The sequence below is a fragment of the Notamacropus eugenii genome, chromosome 3 (assembly GCF_028372415.1).
Source record: "Notamacropus eugenii isolate mMacEug1 chromosome 3, mMacEug1.pri_v2, whole genome shotgun sequence".
NCBI lineage: Eukaryota > Metazoa > Chordata > Mammalia > Diprotodontia > Macropodidae > Notamacropus > Notamacropus eugenii.
Genome location: NC_092874.1, coordinates 216,017,406 through 216,037,760, shown reverse-complemented (window position 1 = coordinate 216,037,760; position 20,355 = coordinate 216,017,406). Strand labels below are relative to the sequence as shown.

General features: G+C 34.8%; 1 protein-coding gene across 4 annotated transcripts in view; it reads right to left on the bottom strand.

Moving 5' to 3' along the window:
- Window positions 1–391: 391 nt before the first annotated feature.
- The window catches only part of IPO8 (importin 8), a 179,114-nt gene continuing 159,150 nt past the window's right edge, over window positions 392–20,355 (bottom strand). For 3 of the 4 annotated variants that reach the window (XM_072654411.1, XM_072654412.1, XM_072654413.1), the window contains 4 exons: window positions 9,654–9,859; window positions 5,172–5,378; window positions 3,509–3,625; window positions 392–2,457 (listed from right to left, as the gene is read on the bottom strand). In XM_072654411.1, coding sequence (XP_072510512.1) covers window positions 2,366–2,457; window positions 3,509–3,625; window positions 5,172–5,378; window positions 9,654–9,859 — 622 coding nt within the window. In that variant the 3' untranslated portion in view covers window positions 392–2,365. Of the gene's footprint in view, window positions 2,458–3,508; window positions 3,626–5,171; window positions 5,379–6,048; window positions 6,151–9,653; window positions 9,860–20,355 lie in introns of those variants that run through there. The other variant, XR_011977119.1, reaches the window with a different exon arrangement.

Below are 20,355 nucleotides of genomic sequence, written 5' to 3'. Positions count from 1 at the left end.
AAAAATTGTTCTTACATGTAAAATTGGAAAAAAAATATTGAAAAAACTAAAATTTAGAAATGAGTTAATAATAATTGATCCTTTTACAGTACTTTACACTTTACATAGTTTCTCATTTGAGCCTCACAGTATCCTTTTAACACAGGTATTACAGCTATTATATTCATTTTTCAGATAAGTAAGATGAGGTTCTGAAAGATTAAGCGAAATGTACCTAGCTAGTGAGAATCAGAAGCAGAATTTGAATAGGAATTCTTCCTAATCCTAAGGCCAACACCCTATCCCCATGCTATATTGATAGAAAAAGAGATGGAATTTTACAAGTTGATTGACTTTTGAGAACCTACCAAGAGCACCTCACATTTAAGAAAATGCTTCATGTAGAAAAAGATTTCTGGTTATCAGCCTTCATTTTATTTTACAGTACATTCATAAGTTTCTGCATTTCCAAGGGTAATCAGATGACACTAAATTTAGCAGTACTAGTATCTAAATTCCACAACTACCCTGGCTTCAAAAACAAGACAAAGTGTTGCACATTTATACACATCTCCCTGTACCATAGTATAGACAAAATACAGCATAGGAAAATTCTGAAATCTCTTCCCTTTTTGATAATTTATGAATCGTATTTATATTAAAAGAGAACTATATTATTGGAAGTAAGTAGGATGGAGGGAAGGAATCAAAGTACAATAAGAATTCCTAAAAAATATCACTAGTGGAGTCCCCTTTTAAATGATACCAAATAATTTATGTTTATTTCTTGCAAGTAGAAACATTTTCTTTAATCCCTTGAAAAGAGAAGGGCTGAGGACATAAGAGGGTCATTTAACTCTTTGTACACTACCCTCAAGACATTTCTGTCTATGACTATAGAATAATAATATATTTTAAAAAATTAAAATGCCAAAAAAAGTAGTATTCAAAAGTGACAGTAATCCAGAGAAAATACCCTTGAAAACTGATGAGAAAGCAAATGTTTCATACAGACAGAAAAAAAAAAACCTTTTTCCGCATAAAGGAATAATGCAACTAGAATTCAGATTGAGATATTAAATTCTGAAAAATAGTAGTCAAACAAGAGTTGCCATTTCAACGAATGAAAAAGTCTTCACAGTACTGTCCAGAACTAAATTGTGTTAGAAATAGAAAAATGTTCTGGTGTCTAACACATATAGAAAAACCACTATGGATATAAGGCCCACTTGTACTTTTCTCTAGAAGATATACTTATGTTAGAACATAAGAATACAGTTGACCAATATAGCCAACTCTAGAAAAATATTAACACACATAAACTAGGTTACAGAAAATTAGCTGATATCTGGGACCACATGGGTAAAGAAAATTTAGATGGTTTTCTGTCTTTTTTTTAAGTTAAAAAGTTGTTCCAAAATGTTTTGGACCCTAATACTCTCAAAATACAGCTGGAATGATAATGGATTTTTTTAAAAGAAATTCCTCATATCCAGAAGACAGTATGCCCAAATAGCATACATTTCTTCTGAGATTTCAGTGTGCTTTAAACAGCATAACCAATTAATATAATTAAAATCACATGACTAAATATACACAGCTTCTTTACTGTTCACAACACCTGCGGATAGGTGTTATTACTTTCTGCCAGTAAAATGCTGGGTCCTGAAATTAACAGGATAATTCTCAGATTGACTGTCCCTAAAAGAAAAATCTTAACCTTTTGAAGCAGAAAAGGGTTGAGGGAAGAGGGGAGTGTAGAGGAAACTGTAACATTCTTCAAAAAGAAACTTATAAATTTTTTTCACAAATGAAACTTTTATCAGTGCCATGCATATTTTACAAGTCCTGAAGAAATTTCCCAGAGACATCTCTGGTAGCGCAGCAATTATGTTTTTGAAACCAGAGTGAATTACAACTAAACATCAAACAACAAATTCGTGTAGTAAAATGCAGAACAGGAATACATATAACCAAATCTTACAGTATATGCTTAAAAAACTGCAATGCACTCCATTTTTTTTTTTTTGCAGGCAATCCATGTACAACAGAAGGCACTGTTATCCAGATATAAATCAACCAATTCTGCATGGCAAAAACCTGAGAAGTGCAATTCAATTCAAACCCATCTTAGTCAATCGTCCTTTGGAGTATATAGTTGGTTTTTTAAGTCCAACATTTTGCTTTCTTAAAATTTCATACATTACTGTGGCTGTTTAAAATACTAGGAGCAGGGTAAGGAGATAAAAGTGCTGCTTAAGGAAACTGGTAGAGCAGGACACTTTAAAAGGAAAACTCCTCTCATTTCTTCTCCTTAACCCTCAAAAGTCAAGAACCATTGTGAAATAAAATATAATGATGAAATTGAGTCCTTGCATTTCTTTCTTCAGTTGTTGCCAGGTACAGTCCCAAAGTTAAATGACGAAAGGATGCCTTCATTATCAAAGGTGAAGGCTCCTTGTTCAATCTTCTTTGTCTCTAGAGTCGATAAGAAAAAACAAAGCAAAAAAAACAAAGTTGCAAAAATTGAAAATAACCTCCAAATATCCCCTCCTCTTTTTAAAAATATTTCTTTCATATTTTATTTTTTTTTCCCAATTACATGGAATTCATGAGGACTTCAAATGTTCTGGTGAATTTGATTTCTTTTTTAAAAAAAAGTCCTATCCCAAAAAATTACCTTTATACTACTTAACCTTATAAAAAATATTTACAAAATGATGAGAAAAGTAAAAGCAAGTTTCAAAGTGGTTACATTAGGTTTACTGTTTCTATTGCTGTGAAGAATAATATTAATAAACTATTGCTTAAATATTTTAGGAATCAACGATTTACAAAGCACTTTCCTTACATGGTTGATAAGGCACAGCTAACATTAATGTATACTAGATTCTAAGTTCTTATAAAGGATCGCATTTTATATTTTCAAATTCAAAACTACTATCACATGTATCACCTAATACATACTACATATTCAATAACTGTTTATTTGAATGAATGACACTTTCCAAAAAAATTCTTAAGAGATTAATAGGCCTCTAATCTCATTGATCAATTTAGTAAAAGTGGTACTTTTTTTCAGACTAAAAATAGTTTACTAACTCTTAAGCTTAAGTTCCTATTTTCCTTTATGTCCCAAATGTTGAAAAAGCATGACTTTTTTCATTATAAAATAGTTCAGTAAAATACTATTACCTATTACTAACATTTTAGAATTACAATTTAATAATCTCCCTGTAGATTTATTTCTCCAGCTCTAAAATCTCCTTGTCAAGAAAACAACAACAAAAATTAAGCCCTAAGAACTAAACCATATTCTTGCATAAGATCCTGCACTCAGAGTCATAAAAGTACTCTATCAACACATACATACTTCCAGAAATAACTTGTTACCCAGAGTTAAACTTCAGAACATCTAGCTCAGATTCTGGTTTGTTTTTTTCACAAAACAGAATGCAAATTATTCTTCCAAATCAGAATCAATCAGTCCACCACCAATCCTATCCCAGCGTATGATTAAACTACTTACCTGCAGCATTTCTCCGGTGTTCAGCCAATGTGTATATTTCCTGTAATGCTTTTTTCTGTTCTTCACTGAGTGGTGCAGTTAACAAATGGTACCAGGAAGCATCCCGTCGCTGCACATCTATGAAATGGAGGATGGGGTGGGGAAGGGGAACCGGCCCCCAAAACAAAGCAATAGGTTATATAACTGACAAATACTATTTCATAACTAGCACCACGAAATAATGGTGATAGGAAATGTTCTAAAAAGTACTTAAAAGGTAAGAAACAACTAAATGTTAGTGGCATTCAGGAAAACAATAAAGTAGTAAATACTTCTGACATGTCTAATCCATACCCTAATACAGAAGGGGATATAGGATATGCCTTTGCCAACTTACTTTCCCCCCCTAACCCTATGTGCCCCTTTGCTGGCTCTACTTCTCGCCTCTTCAATGACAAGTTTCCTCCAAGGTTCGGTACTTAGTCTTCTGTTCCCTCTATACATACTCTTACCCTCAAAGATGTTATACCCAAAGCTTCAACCATAATCTCTACATAAAGAAATTTGTAAACCTAAACTTCCACCCCAAACCTCTAGTCTCATTGCCTCCAAATGCTTTTTCTGCTTAGATGTTTTTACATTAACTCAAACTCAATTTCCCTATATTCAAATGTATCATCTTCCTAATGTGAATTGTAGCCAATCAATTCTGTGATTCATGATGCCATTACTCTCTCAATCACCTTCTCTCAAACAACTGAGATCAGTATCAACCTTTCCTTCTCCTTTGGATTTCACACCTAATTAAGTAACTACTATTCTTTCTCTGTAGTGTTTCTTATACCACAGTTTACTTTCAGATAAATTAATCAACAAGCATTTATTAAGTGCTTATTAGGAGCCAGCTACTGTGCTAAGTGCTAAGTGCTGAGGATACAAAGAAAAGCAAAGATAGACCCTAGCCTGAAGGAACTCACATTCTAATGGAGTAAACTATGTAAATAACTCTGCACATAGAAGAAGATATACATAATGTATATGGATGGCAGGCTTAGAGGAAAGGTACTAACAATGAGGAGGACCAATAAACGTCTGTTGAATCAGATGGGGTTCAAGCTAAATTTTGATGGAGGTCAGGAAACTGAAGAGGTGGCAATGAGGGATGGTCACAGAAAAGGCTCGGAGACAGTGTCACATTTGAGGAGCAAGCAACCAGTATTATTGGAATTTAGATTATATAAAAGGCAGAAAAGTGTAAAAAGGTTGTAAAGGTAGGAGAGGGCAAGGTTTTGAAGGTCTTTATATGCCAAATACAGCATTTCATATTTGATCTTGGAGACAATAGTAAGCCACTGGATAAAATACTAAGTGATAGTCAGACCAGAGTTTGAGTCAAGGCTATGTGAGTATAGACGCAAATTTTAAGCCCCAATTTAAAAAATTAAAGGAATCACAGTTTCACTATAAGCATTTAAAAATCCAGTAAGATACTTTACAATAGAAATGAAAAGCTTTGAAAAGCTTTAAATAGCAAAAGAATCAAATGCTCCTTGAGAACTGCAGTCTTAGTATGAATGCTCTATACACGTTTATCATTTACTGGTAAACTATCTTTAAACACCTTTCAGAAAATCAAATTAAAATACATATTATTTTTCTAATGATTCAAAGCATTAGGACATACTTAATAGGGCCTGTGTGAAAAACTGATATTCATCCACACTATCTTCAACATCAAGTGGAGTGCTGAATCCTTCAAGAGCAGTTTCTTCCAAAACATCTTCATCCCAATCATCATCATCTTCTTCCTCATCTTCATCTCGTCCTTCATTATTCTCATGCATTGCTTGACTAGTTTCATTTGTATCTTCCTCATCACTTGGAATTTCCTCTGTAAACCCATTTAGTATTTAAAACAAAGTTCACCCAAAATAAATGCATAGCATGCTGAACAATCTGAATAAGGATGATTGCTATAACAATAATAATAATAATTAACATTAATGTAGCACTTCCGCAAAGCACCATACGTATTATCTCATTTGAACCAAATAACAATTTCAATAAATCAAACCCAGGGAGCCACTGTTCCATAAGGGCTTATAGTAAAAATAATAAAAACAATTTTCAAGGAATGGGAATGAGAACATCATATAGCTTGTTAAAACTGTACACAAGAAATTTTATAATTAATCTTTCAGCTAATTTTAAAAATAACTTTCCCCTCCTCCCCCAAATTGTCCAACATTCCTAAATCAGTGAGTGATCTGTCTAGTTTGATATTTCTGCTGTTAACTCTCTTGCTTCCTCATACTGATTACTGCAGGATTTCTTTTCAATGAGATTCTTTAATGAACTTCATCTGTCTTAAAAGAAGCATGAAATGCTTGTGTTGTGCACTTTAAAGAATTAAGTAATAATTACCACCATTTATAACTGCATGCTATTTAACTACTAACTAAGTTGTTCATGAACTGCCTGAAAATATTCAAATTAGGAAGTCATTACTACTACTAGAATGGTGAAAATACAAAAATGCAAAGAAAAAATAAAGTAGTTACCTTTGCGTGGGTTGAAAAGTTAAAAGCTGAATTGCATGTTACCATGGATTGGTTTCTGTTTTCAGTACCAGTCTGTTCATAGCAGTTAGACCAGTACTGTAACTAATAGGAAAGCAGCACTTCAGTCTCAACCTTCCATAAGGTATGTGAAATACATATATGCAGTAAATGAACAACATGGTCTATTGAAAAAAAAGCCCCACCTGGAGATAACCCAAGCTTCAAAGTACCAATTTTGAACCTACCTCTCAAAATACCACAGGGAAGTACCCATGATATTTAATAAACTTAAGGGTTTGGTGTGAAGAAATCAACCAAAATAAGTTTGAGCCAAATAGTTAAAAATATGACAGACACTAAAGAGTTTACAATCAATACCTTCAACTATTTCTATTATCTAAGAACAGAAAAGTAAGAAAATGAAGTTTAAAAGTTACAAGTCACAGCGGCTACAGACAAAGAGTGAATTGTAAAGAGGTTAAAAAAAATCAGATCCAGAGAATTGTATACTAAAGTAAAAATAGCATGCTCTAGCTTACAATGGTTTGCAAAATTACTAAACTCAAAATATACTTTAAAGTAAAAATATATGACTATAAAATCATTATATAAGCAAGCTTAGGAACATTAATCAATTAATAAGCATTTATGAAGCACCTACTCTATGTCAGGCATTGTGGTAGGTACTAGAAAACTACAACAAATATGGAATATTTCTTGCCCTCCAACAGCTTGCATTCTATCAGAGGGAATAAGACTTTTGAAGGCAAACATAGATAGACAGACAGACAGACAGATAGATACACAAAGAGATAGATAGATACAAAGACTTTTTTTTGCACATTGAAGATAATCCAAAAAAGTCTTCTTGGGGGGAGTGGTTGACCTGAACTTTGAAGGGAGCTAGGAATTCTAAAAAGGTCATCATAAAGGAGACAAATGCAGGCTTACGGGGACAGCCTGTGCTAAAGCAAAGAAACAGTAAATGAAACTAGTTCAGAGAGTTTTTACTTTTTGAAAGGGAACTCTATAAAAAGTGATTTTTATAAAATGCAAATATGGTGGGGAAGGTAGCGGAAGTAGGAAGGGAGCCGAACACCTGTGGAGGCAGAGAGCCAGCACACAGATCAAATACATGTTGGGAGCCAGGGACAGAGAAGCAACAGCAGAAGGAGGAATATTTTGGGTTGGGGCCAGACATGTGGGAGCCTGGCTGGAGCTAGGAGGAAGGGAGGTGAGGGTGAAGAAATGTGGGGGCCAGACACACACAGGGCAAAGGTATCTCTATGCTGGAAGTCTCAAGGCAAACTCAGATCCAGAGGCAGTCTCTCCTACTCATTTGTTCTGCTTTCATTTGGAAGGATTTTTTTTAAAAAGGTGTTTTTTTGTGTGTTTGTTTGTTTGTTTGTTTTTGGGGGTAAGGGGCAGTAGGAAGCCACAGAGCGCTGAGATGAAGGGCAGGAGCTAAGAGAAAAAGCACAATACTGTACAGTAAAGTTAGCATACGTGGTTTTTTGGAATGCTGTTTTCTTTCAGAATTCCTTCTATAAAGGCAAATTTACATAATGTGAATTTACATAAAGCAAGAATTGTCTGTAAGAAGAATAACAAGAATACTAGACTAGAATGTAGAGTGGATGAAGGGGAGGCAAAATCTAGCATGAAAGATAGGCTGCAACCATACTATAAAGGCTTTATGCCAAATGAAAAGTCTATTTTTGATTGTGGAAGTAATTGTAAGCCACAGAAGCTCTTTGAGTACCATGGCTAGACCAGTGTTTGAGGATATTTCTATGTGGATGATGAATTAAAGAAAGGGAAAGTCTTTAGACAAAGAGTATAATAAACAGGGTACAGGTCTAGATATAACATAAAGGATGTGATCCAGAATGGTGGTCATGTGACTTGGAAGACAGGGACAAATGTGAGAGATGCTGTAGAATGAGAATCAACAAAACTTGGTAATGAATGGACATGAAAGGTAAAGGAAAGGAAGAGGTGATGATTACTCTAAGGTTCTGAAACTGGGTTGCTGGAAGACTGATGTACCCTAAAAAGAACTAAGGAATTTAGGAAAAGGGATAAATTTGGTATAAACAAGCCAGATGAAATAGAGATGTGGTGTTTTTGAGAGGCTGTAGGTTAAACTATTAGCACAACAATTCTAAGGATTTAAAACAATAAAAAAGTTATAGTCTGTTTTCTGGAATCACACTGATTTTTACAACCAGGAAAGAAAAGGAAGCAGGGCTCCTCCTGGTTCTTACCCCAAAGAGCAAGCTCCAGGAAACTGTGCTTTATCTGCGTAACAAAGACATCCTATCCTCATCCCCACTGGGTGCAGTGGTGCCATTATTTCTCTATCTTCTACCCCACTGAGGGTTGTATCCAATATGGATAGTTCTTGTCTCTCACAAAAGAGGACATAATAAATATGGAAGGTCAACTCTTTTTGGATAAATGTGTCATATAGTATGACAATGAACATGAGATCCCTAATTTGTATAATGAGGAGGTTAGACTGGTCTCTAAAGTTTCTTTCAACTCTGAAACTCTGGGATTAAGTCCAATGGGAGAGTCAAACACCATTAGCTTAGAGAAAGAATTATTCAGTTTCAGGTATTAGTGTGCGCCTTCAAATGTTTTCCTAGAATTGAGTCCTAAAAAGCTAATTCAGTAGTATTATCAGACTTGTTCTTTATCTTTTACACCTATAACAATCTGATCCTATAAGTTCATTGTACTAATTAATCTCTTTTTTGAAACTTACTATCTTCTACCAAAGATGTATTCTAAATCATTATAATTTGATCCCAAATTCAAAATATGCTAAGATAATAATTTTAATGAAGTCCCAATTATCATTTGTGAAGATGAGCTAGCTAATGTTCAATAAAAAAAAAGTCAGGCATCTCTACTAACTGCCATGTTGATGTTTTTGTTTTCAAAATAAGGATTTGTTTCTTTAGTGGAAGCTGTCATCTCTAAGGATGACAGTACATTAAAGCAATCCAGTTAGCAAAGTTCTAAAATATGTTGATTTTCTGTTATTTAAAAAAGGCATTGTTTTGTTTCTTTATTATAAAAAAATTCTGATAATTTAACAATACTCAATAATTGTATTAATGAACTAGATATAAAAATAAATATTGATAAGACCCAGTGAGACATAATTAATGAGAAAAAGCCATTTGACTGATAACAAAGGGTTCATGAGACTAAGGGAAATTTACTCTATTTTAAGGAACCATGTGAATTAAAATTAAGATTGGAAGAACATTTATATTCAGTTGAAATTTAATTGTAGTAAGATGGTGAACTAGAGGAAATATGGAGTGCTAGCTAGAAAGTCAGCCTTAAACTTGGGAAGAATTAGGTTCAAATCCTAACTCTGACCCACACTGGCTCTGTGACCCTGGACAAGTTGCTTAACTTCTCAGTGCCCTGCACAACAGTCTTAGTCTCTAAGTCACAAATAACAAGTAGTCAACATACACTGGTAGAGGCAATTTCGTCACCAGTAGTTCCCTACATAACTGAATCCAAAAGTGCAGACTGAAAAACAAAAATGATGACTATTCTACGGTACAGTCAAATGACTTTACCATTATCTTCTGCATCTGCCTTTTCCTCTTTAGAATGATCTCTTTGGTCAGTAAGTTGTCTAGTGGTACAGACTTGCTTGAGGCCCAAGAAAAGGAAAAGGATTGAAGGAACAATTTGTCCAGCCACAGCATCTACTGCAGGAGGTCGGTTTTGTAACTCCAGTAAGATGCTCAGTCCTATTATACACATCTTCCTATCGTGATGCCTGAAAAGAAACAAAATGATGGCATTAGCAATGATTTAGAAAATAAAGTCATTAAAAATGCTATTAGAAAAAAAATTTATGAATGACAAAAAATGTCAAAGCTTTAAGCAATGCTTCACTTATCAAAAAGAAAAGCTTCATATTATATAATAGATATGTGTTATTCCTTAAAAAGTTGCATGGAATTGAAAGTTTTGTAAATTGTGTCATATTTTTGATGCAGTAAGGGAGCTCACTACTTAAAGGAAACTTGTACCAAATCTTTTAATAATATGAATACTCTACAAATAATTTATATGTTTATATTTTGGCTTAGAAGATTCTCTTAAAGTAAGTGTACCTGAATTTGATACAATAAAATGTCTAGTACAAGAGAAAGACATTTGGACAGTCTGCTGGAATTTGTTTAAATATAACTAATCTACATACAATCCAATCACATCCCTGCTCTGCATTTAATCTAAACACTGAAAGCAGTCACTTGGTGGTAATATGGTAGTAATAAGAGCTACTAATAGCCTAGAGCAAATCTGAATTATTTGCCATTTTAACATGAAAAATTTAATCCTGACAAAATAGTCATACCATGATACAAAGTATACATATTAAATTGGTATAAAACTCTCAAAGACTAAAAGCTTACAAAATTAAAATAATACTGTCTATGAGGATTGTATAGAACTGGACCTATGCTTCTATTGTTATAACTCCAGGAGAAGGAACTTCTCTTAACCAATGCAGATCAGAAATTCTTCTGCAACTGATAGTGAGAGTTGATTAAGAGTACAGAGAGATTAAGTGACTTGTCCAAGGCCACAAATTCAGTATGTGTCAAAAGCTGAGGACCACTGCTGACCTATTGTCCTACACTGGATTCTGATGACTCTCAAGGAGAGAGTGGGGCTGATGATTTTGCACAGCTCTGCCTCACTTAAATTCTATTCATTTTAAAAGCAGGAAAATAAAAAAAAATGTTTAAAGGGAAAACTGAGGTGGCAGCTTCAAAAGGAAAAACAGAATAAAATGGAACAGCTAATTAACTCAATATTATTCAATTAACAACTAATAAATATTTATTAAGTATCTACTATGTGCCAGACACTGAATAAAGTACCAGAAATTCAAGACCGAAGAAGGGAAAAACACCTACTCAAGGGGAAATTAATGACGATATAAGACACCAAGAAATAAACCAAAAGCAAAAGAATGAAAAATAGAAGATAATGTGAAACATTTCATCAGAAAAACAACTAATCTGGAGAACAGATTGAGTAGAAAAAAATGTAAGAATAGTCAGACTACCTGAAAGTTACAATTAAAAAAAAAGAATGTAATATAATATAATATAAATATAATATAATATTGCAAGAAACTATTAAGGAAAACTGCCGTGAAGTTATAGAAGGAGAAGGTAAACCAGAAACAGAAAAAAAGAAAATCCACCTGAAAGAGATCCCAGGAAGAAAACTTACAGGAATATCATAGCCAAGTTTCAAAGCTACTAGATTAAGGACAAAACAAGAAAAAAACAATTTAAATACTGTGGAGCTACAATCAGGATCACATAAAACTTAGCTGCTTCTACACTAAAAGACTGCAGGTCTTATAACATTATATTTCAAAGAGGTAAAAAGCTGGGATTGCAATGAAAAGATAATTTACCCAGCAAAGTTAAGCATAACCCTGAATGAAAAAGAACAGACATTTAACAAAATGAAAGACTCTCAAGTATTTCTGACAAGATCAGAACTTAATGGAAAATTCAACATACAGGATACAGGAGAAATACAAGATAAACATTAAAGACCAATTACAAGGGACTCAATAATGTCAAAGTGTTTACACGTGAAAATGTTATCGGTACTACTATCAGTGTCATCATTACTTGGGTAGTTTGAAAAAAAGGGTGAGCTGAGTATGATGGGTTGATTCTAAAAAAATAAAAGTGGGTACGGAGAGGCAAAAAGGAGCACACAAATCCCTCATACAACTGAAGCATGAAAGGAAGAACTGATACAGAAGAAACAAGCGGAGGGCTGGTAGTGTTAGAAACTTACTCTCAAAGGAAAGGGGTTAAAGAGGGAACAAGAAAAAATCTAGAAGGGCATAAAATTCTAAATTCATAAAAAATATTAAACTTTTTATTTTATTATAAACATTTTATTTTATTATAAAACACACTTTTTGAAAGGTGTATAGATTAAGAAATTAGGAAAGTGGGAGAGAAGATAAAGGAGGGAGATTCTTAGAGGGGTAGGTAGATTAAAGTGGGGGGGGAGATAAGGGATGGATTCTTAAATAGCTGGGTATATTAAGGAGCAGGAAGACAAGGTAGTGGTTAAAATAAATTACACATGTGAGGAAGGATAAGGTATACAGGGCAAGAAAGACAGGAAGAAAAACAGGATGGAGGGAAATACACAAGTAGTAATTATAACTTTGAAAATGAATTATAACTGGAAAATGAAATGGGATGAACTTTCCCATAAAACGGAAGTGGATACCAGAGTGGATTAAAAATCTGAATTCAACAATATATTGCTTACAAGAAACATTAAAAAATGAGAGATACACACAGAGTTAAAATAAAGAGCTGGAGTGGAATTTATTATGCTTGCTGATGTAAAAAAAAAGCAGGGATAGAAATCATTACTTCAGACAAAGTTAATGCTAAAACAGATTTAATTAAAAGACGAAAACACCAACATTATTCAATATTGTTTTGGACCATTTAAAATAACTATAGCCAGAATAAAATTTCTGAGAATACACTTGCCAAAGCAGAACCAAGAACTACATGAACATAATTACAAAACATTCATTATATAAATAAAATCAGATTTAAATAACTGGAGAAATATTAGTTGTCTATGGGTAGGCAAATGCAATATAATAAAAATGACATTTTTACCTAAACTAATCTATTTATTCAATGCCATCCCAATTAAATTACAAAAAAAAATATTTTACTGAGTTAGAAAAAAATAATAAAATTCAATTGGAAGAACAAAAAGTCAAGACTTCCAAAGAAACTAATGAAAAAAATGTAAAGGAAGGAGGTACAAAGCCTCAAACTATACTATAAGGCAGTAAATATCAAAACTATCTTATGCCAGCTAAGAAATAGGAAAGCAGATTGGTGGAACAGAGTAGACATAATACACAGTAGTAAAGGATTATAGTAACCTTGTGTTTGACAAATATAAAGATGTAAGTTTTATTCCCCAATTGATAAATGGTCAAAGGATATGAACAGGCAATTTTCAGAGGAAGAAATTAAAGATATCTATAATCATATGAAAAAATGCTCTAAATCACTTTTGATTAGAGAGATGCAAATCAAAAGAACTCTGAGGTACCACATCACACCTATAAGATTGGCAAACATGACAGAACAAGAAAATGATACATGCTGGAGAGGATGTGGGAGAGTTGGAACACTAATTCATTGTTGGTGGAGCTGTGAGCGCATCCAACCATTCTGGAGAGCAATTTGGAACTATGCCCAAAGGGCTACAAAAATGTGCATACCCTTTGACCCAGCAATATCGCTACTAGGACTATATCCCCAAGAGATCATAAAAATGGGAAAGGGTCCCACATGTACAAAAATATTTATAGCAGCACTCTATGTAGTTGCCAAAAACTGGAAGTCAAGGGGATGTCCATCAATTGGGGAATGGCTGAATAAATTATGGTATATGAATGTAATGGAGTACTATTGTGCCATAAGAAATGATGAACAAGAAGACTTCAGAGAGGCCTGGAAGGACTTATATGACCTGATGCTGAGTGAAAGGAGCAGAACCAGGAGAACTTTGTGCACAGCAACGACCACAGTGTGTGAGTTTTTTCTGGTAGACTTGGAATTTTGTAATAACGCAAAAACTTCTTATAAAAAAAAAAAAATCCCAAAGGTGGTTCTCAAGGCAAAATGCCTTCCACACTCAGAGAAAGAAATATGGAAGTCATTCACAAAATGTAGCAGATCATGTTTGTGTATGTGTATGTGTTTGTGTATCATGTTTTGATTTGTTATATGATTTCTTTCATTTATTTTAGTCTGACTACATAGCATGACTATAGTGAAAATATACTCAATAGGAAAGTATATGTAGAACCTATACAGAATTGTATGCAGTGTTGGGGAGGGAGGGGGTAGTGGGGGGTAGGTGTGGGGGGGATAAAATCTCAATTGTATGGCAATGATTGTTAAACATTAAAAAATAATAATAAATTTAAAAAAATTTTAAAAAAAAGATGTAAGTTTTAGGGATAAAAATTCATTATTTTTAAAAATTGTTGGGAAAGCTGGAAAACAGTCTGGCAGAAACAGGCCATAGACTAATATCTTAAAGCAAGTACCAACATACATGACCTAGATATAACGGGAGATATCACAAAAAAATTAGAATAGTAGTTTGTTCTATTAGTAATTACTGTCAGACTCATGGATAGGAGAGAAATATGTAAAGAAAAAAGAGACAGACAGCATTGTGAGATATAAAATGGGTAACTGATTATAATAAATTAAAAAGTTCTTGTACAAATAAAATCAATGTGGCCAAGATTAGGAAGAAAGCAGAAAAATGGGAGGAAGGGGAGAATTTCATAGACAATCTCATAGATTATCTCATTCTCAAATCTATAAAGAACTATGTCAAATTTATAAAAACACAAGGCATTCCCTAACTGATAAGTGGTCAAAGGATATGAATAGGAAGTTTTTCAATAAGAAACCAAAACTATACATAGTCCTAAGAAAAAAATGCTCTAAATCATTATTGATTAGAAAAATGCAAATAGAAACAACTTTCTCATGCCACCTTAGAGCTATCAGACGACTGGCCAAAATGACACATGCCCTTCAATTGGGGAATGGCTAAACAAGTTGTGGTATATGATTGGGGATGGAATCCAGCCATGACATAAGAAATGCTTAGCCTGCTGATTTTAGAAAAACACAGAAAGACTTGGACCTACGAGGGAAGACACTCTCTAACTCCAGAGAAAAAAATTAACAAATAGAAATATATATAGAATGGTCTTACAAATATGTATATGTGAATGTGTGTGTGTGTGTATATGTACATTTTTATTGATCCATACAGGGAATTGATCAATCCTCTGCTGCCTGTGCTAATTTTGGAGTAATAATTAACACCAAGAAAACACAGGTGCTCCATTAACCACCACCACACCATTCATATGTGGAACCATCGATTACAACAAATGGAGAAGTTGTGAATGCTGTGGATAAGTTCACTTACCTTGGTAGTATACTTTGTAGGGATGTATACACTGACAACAAGGTTGTATTTTGGGCCCTCCTTGCTTAGAGCAAATGTCAATGGCAAACATTTCTCTTTGGAACAGCAACCCTGAGGGTCTTGCACTCCCAGCTTAATTTTTATCCTTTTTTCTAATTGAAGGGGCCATCCCTTGACTCACTTCTTAAAGACACCTATTCACTGAATGGGCATTATTACCTCACTCTAAGTGGGTACCTGAAAACGCTTTAACCTGAAAGGGCCAGGGTCTCCCATTGCATCCTAGGCCATCTTCAGTCATCCTGATGAATTCAGAAGGCTCTGGAGGAGACACTGAAATCAAAGTCAACTGCAAGACATGTCATCATTTCCCTGAAGTCATAGTCCTCTTCAAAAACAAAGGACAAATACAATACAACAACGACACAACATGCATTGTCAAAGCTAGCTCAGTGCTTGGGAGGCTCCAAAGAAAAGTTTGGGAGAGAAGAGGTATTAGACTGACTACCAAACTGAAGGTCTACAGAGTCACCGTGTTGACCTCATTGTTATATGCTTGTGAAATATGGACAGTATACCAGTGCCATGTCAGGAAACTGAATCACTTCCATTTGAACTGTCTTAGGAAGATTCAGAGGATCATCTGGCAGGATAAGGTACTAGACATTGAAATACTTGCTCGAGCTGAACTGCCAAGCATTCAAACTGCGCTTCAGAGAGTGCAACTCCAATGGGTTGGCCGTGTTGTTCGAATGTAAAATGTATGCTTGCCAAAAAGACTATATTATGGAGAACTTGCATTGGGCAGGTGATCACATGGTGGTCAGAAGAAACAATACAAGGACACTCTCAAGGTCTCTCTCAAGAACTTTGGATTTGACTGTGCAACATGGGAGTCACTGGCACAGAACTGCTCAGCATGGCAGGCCCACATCAGAAAGGGTGCTGTGCTCTGAGCAAAGCAGAATTGAGACAGTAGAAAATAAACATAGGATGTGCAAATTTGGGGTATCCACCCCAAATATTCATATGGACTATCTGTGCCCAAACTGTGGTAGAGCATTCTGAGTTCATATTGGTCTGATCAGCCACAGTTGGAAACACTGAAATTTTACTTTATCATGGTGATGTCATTTTGGTCCTCCTTGAATACGAAGGACAACAACCAACCAACCAACATATGTACGTATGTATATGTGTATATGTAAACATATATATATTCATATTTAATTGTAGCCCTCTCTAGGGTGTAAGAGGGAATGAAGAAGGAAAAAAATAAAAAGTACACAGCAGAGAACAAAAGAAAACTTAGAATGGACAGAAAAGCTTGCTAGCTTTGAAAACAGCATGTAGTATTTATTACATAGTTTTAAAAAACATCAGTCTGAAATGGAAATTTATAGTTTTGTATTGAATTGTCTTTGTGTTCTACTGTGTACATGAAAATGTTCTCTTTTTTTCTCATTCTGTATTTAAGTTTAAATGAGTAAAAAAAAAAACTAAATGATAGGATTCTATTATAGAGTGTAATATGGTCCTAATGACTATAAATTTATAAACTATAACAATCAGATTGTACTTTTACATTCCATGTTGATCACAGTTTCTGATTGGATGATCTAACTGTAGCAACTTCTGATAAGATAAACTAACTGCCAAAGCTTCAAACTGGATGAGCTGACTACAGCAGCTGCAAGTCAACATTTCACTCCTGAGGTCTCCAAATACCAACTCAAACCTTCAACCAATATTTGGTCTTAATTGGGAAACTTCTCTTCCCTCCATCCAAGGTTGGTATTAATAAGTGACCTGAAGAATTTCCCTAGTACATATGGTTCTGATTAGGAATGTCCCCTCCCACATCTGGCATCTACTACCTGTTTTCAAAGAAACCCAATTTTAATGTATAAAAATCACCCTGCTCAGAATCCATGTACTCTCAGCAAAATCTTTGCTACTGCTACTGTACAAGTCTCCCTCCCAGAGTGAGTGATTGGACTCTGTGTAGTAGAATCTTTGTCCACGAGAGAGAGACAGAGAAACAGTGAGAGAGGCAGAGACAGAGAGACACAGAAACACACAGAGAGAAAGTGCACAATCTCCCACCCCTTATTTGCCACATGGTAATAACAGTCATGCTTCCATCATGTATTAGCTTCTCAAATACAACTGCCGGTCAATTTTTGACTGTAAGGCGGTATACTTCAAAGAGTTGGCTTTGTTTTATAATTTCTTGATTTTTCATAGTATCATGAGCTTCCATCTGCTCCATTCTAATTTTTAAGGAATTATTTTCTTCAGCGAGCTTTCAGACCTCCTTTTCCATTTGGCCCATTCTACTTTTTAAGGCATTCTTCTCCTCATTGGCTTTTTGGATCTCTTTTGTCATTTGGGTTAGTCTAAATTTTAAGTTGTTATTATCTTCAGCATTTTTTGGGACCCCTTTAGCAACCAGTTGACTTGTTTTTCATGATTTTCTTGCACCACTCTCATTTTTCTTCCCAATTTTTCCTCTACTTATCTATCTTAACTTTCATAATCCTTTTTGAGTTTTCCATGGCCTAAGACCAATTCATATTTTTCTTGGAGGCTTTGGATATAGGAGCTTTGACTTTGCTGTTTACTTCTGGTATTATGTTTTGATCTTCCTTGTCATCAAAGTAAGATTCTATAGTCTGATTTCTTTTCCTGGATTTTGCTCATTTCCCCAGCCAATTACTAAACTAGACTAGACTAGACAAGACAAGACTTTGGAGCTCTTTCTCAAGGTAATTCTCTGCTTCCAGTGGGGGTAGGAGGGTGTACTGTTAGCTGCTTGATCCCCACACAATCTGTGGATCTAGAGCTCCCGAAACTGCCACTGCCCCTGTTGCTGCTGCCCCTGCCTGCTGCTGCTGCTGCAGGCTCCTCTGCTTCATCTCCATCTCCATTCTGAGAATCTGATTTTACATAAAGATTCGCTTTAAGCAAGCAATACTATAGTAAAAGGACTCATAGGGTCATAGGAAATTTTACACAGTACTTCAGAAGCCATCAAGTTCAAACACTTTACTAAAAGTCAGGGAGATTAAGCGTTTTGTCCAACATCATATAAATAGCAAAGTATTCAGAAGTAGGATTTGAACACAGGCCCATGCTTACCACTGTATCATTCTTCCTTTGTCTTCGGATATTTATAATTTTCAAATTTTTGTCAAAAGCACTACAATGGAGCTAATCAATGAGGCTCAAAAACTAAATATCAGTCCCAAAGTCTTAGAACATTAGGGCTAGAAGAGATGCTAGAGGTTTAGAGATCATAGCATTTAGAATCAGAAGTTTTAGGAATCATCTAAGCCAATACTCTCAGTGAGACGTCAGTTGATATTGAATAATATTTTATTGGGACCTAGTCACCAGTTTCATTTCTAACAGCAAGAATTTCAAGGGCAGATTCACAGCAAATGTATAACTTTACTTTACACCTCATCTTCTTGACATCATTTTTGGTAGCTTTCATAATGACACTGCCTCCTCAAAATTTTTCAGCCTACTTAACTCAAAAGAACCCTAGTGTAAATGTTTAAAAAAGGTAAGAAAATCAGAAAAAAAATGTAGTTTTGGGGAAAGATAAATTACAAGGATTGAAAGTTGCATATACAGTACTATTCAGCATAAAAACTCATTATTTTACTTTAATTTGTTTTGAAAGTATGACTTGTGGTTTTTATTTTTAAGTTCCTTCATTATGCTAAAACAAAAATTATCAATTTTTTTTAATAGTTTACTTTTGAACATGCTGAGCTTAAAGTGTTGGTGGTAGCATTTGAGTTGGAGATGTTCTATAGGCACTCAGAAATTTGTTTCTTGAGCTGTGGAGAGAAGTTGGGATAGAGATAATGACTTGACAATAATATGTATTGAAAAAGATTGTTGAAGCCAGGAGTGAATAAGATGAAGGAGGAACATTCTGTAAATAATACCAACAGTCAGTCAACCATGCTTAAAAGTACATTTGACTCTTTTTCTCTCTCACTTCTCCAGTTCAATCACTTGTTATACCCTGTTGGTACTACAGATGCAGTACATCTCACATTAGCTCTTTTCATTCACAATGTTATTGCCCTAGCCAGGGCAAATCTTCAGTATCTCTGCCTAAACTCTCAAAACAACATCTTAACCAAATCTCCCAGTTTACACTGATTGGTTTCTAACTAATCTATCACAATGCTGCTGAATTTATCATTTATTTACAGATCTTATCATGTCACTCCTCATGTCCCTCAAAATGCTTCAATATCTCATATCAAGTGAAGTCTATAATTCATTAGCCTGGCATTCAGTTACCACAATTTGCTATCACCTTCTCGTCTCAGTCTTCTAATGCTCTTCTTTGTTTATTCTGTGATAGCCAATGTTCCCAATACACATTCCTTATTTTCCTACTTCCACATCTTGCTCCATTCTCTACTACTGAACAAAATATAGAAAGATAAAGTGAAAATGTTTGATGCCAACTATACAGAAGGCACTGTACGAGGCTGTTCAGAGATAAAGGAAACAAAGATGGTCAAAGAAGGTAGTTGATACAAAATTTATTGTGTAAAAAAACTGTTTACAGATAAAGCAAACAAAGAAGGTCAAGGAAGGTATCTGCATTCAAGTTTACAACCATTGAGAAAAACTAAGAGTTTCTCACCAGCTTCAAACAATACCACTTTCACCAAAACCATCATCCCCACAGGAACCTTGACTGCTGACTTGCCCAAAATCTGGCCTTCACTATACTTCTTCACCCTCAGCTCCAAATCACATAGTTCCATAAGCACCATCCAACCACCCCCTTTCCAGCCCTCCTTTATGTGATAACTTAGTACACTATAAGGTAAGCTCTGTGAAGGCAGAGGCTTTCTTTCTCTCTTATATTTTGTATACACAGTGCTTCCCACCATTTAACACTATTTGATAAGCAGTTTATCTGGGGGGAAGAGGAGAGCCAAGATGCCCGAGTAGAAGGACAGACCTGCTCTAGCTCTACCCACCCCCATAGCACATAAAATACCTGTTAAAAATGACTTAAACAAATTTTAGAGCAGCAGAAGCCACAAAATGACAGAGTCAAACAGATTTCCAGTCTAAGACAGCCTGGAAGGCCGACAGGAAGGGTCTATAGTACTAGGTTTGGAGCAGAGTGCAGCCCAGCATGGGCCATGCAGCAAAGAAGGGACTGGAACAGAGTGCTGAATC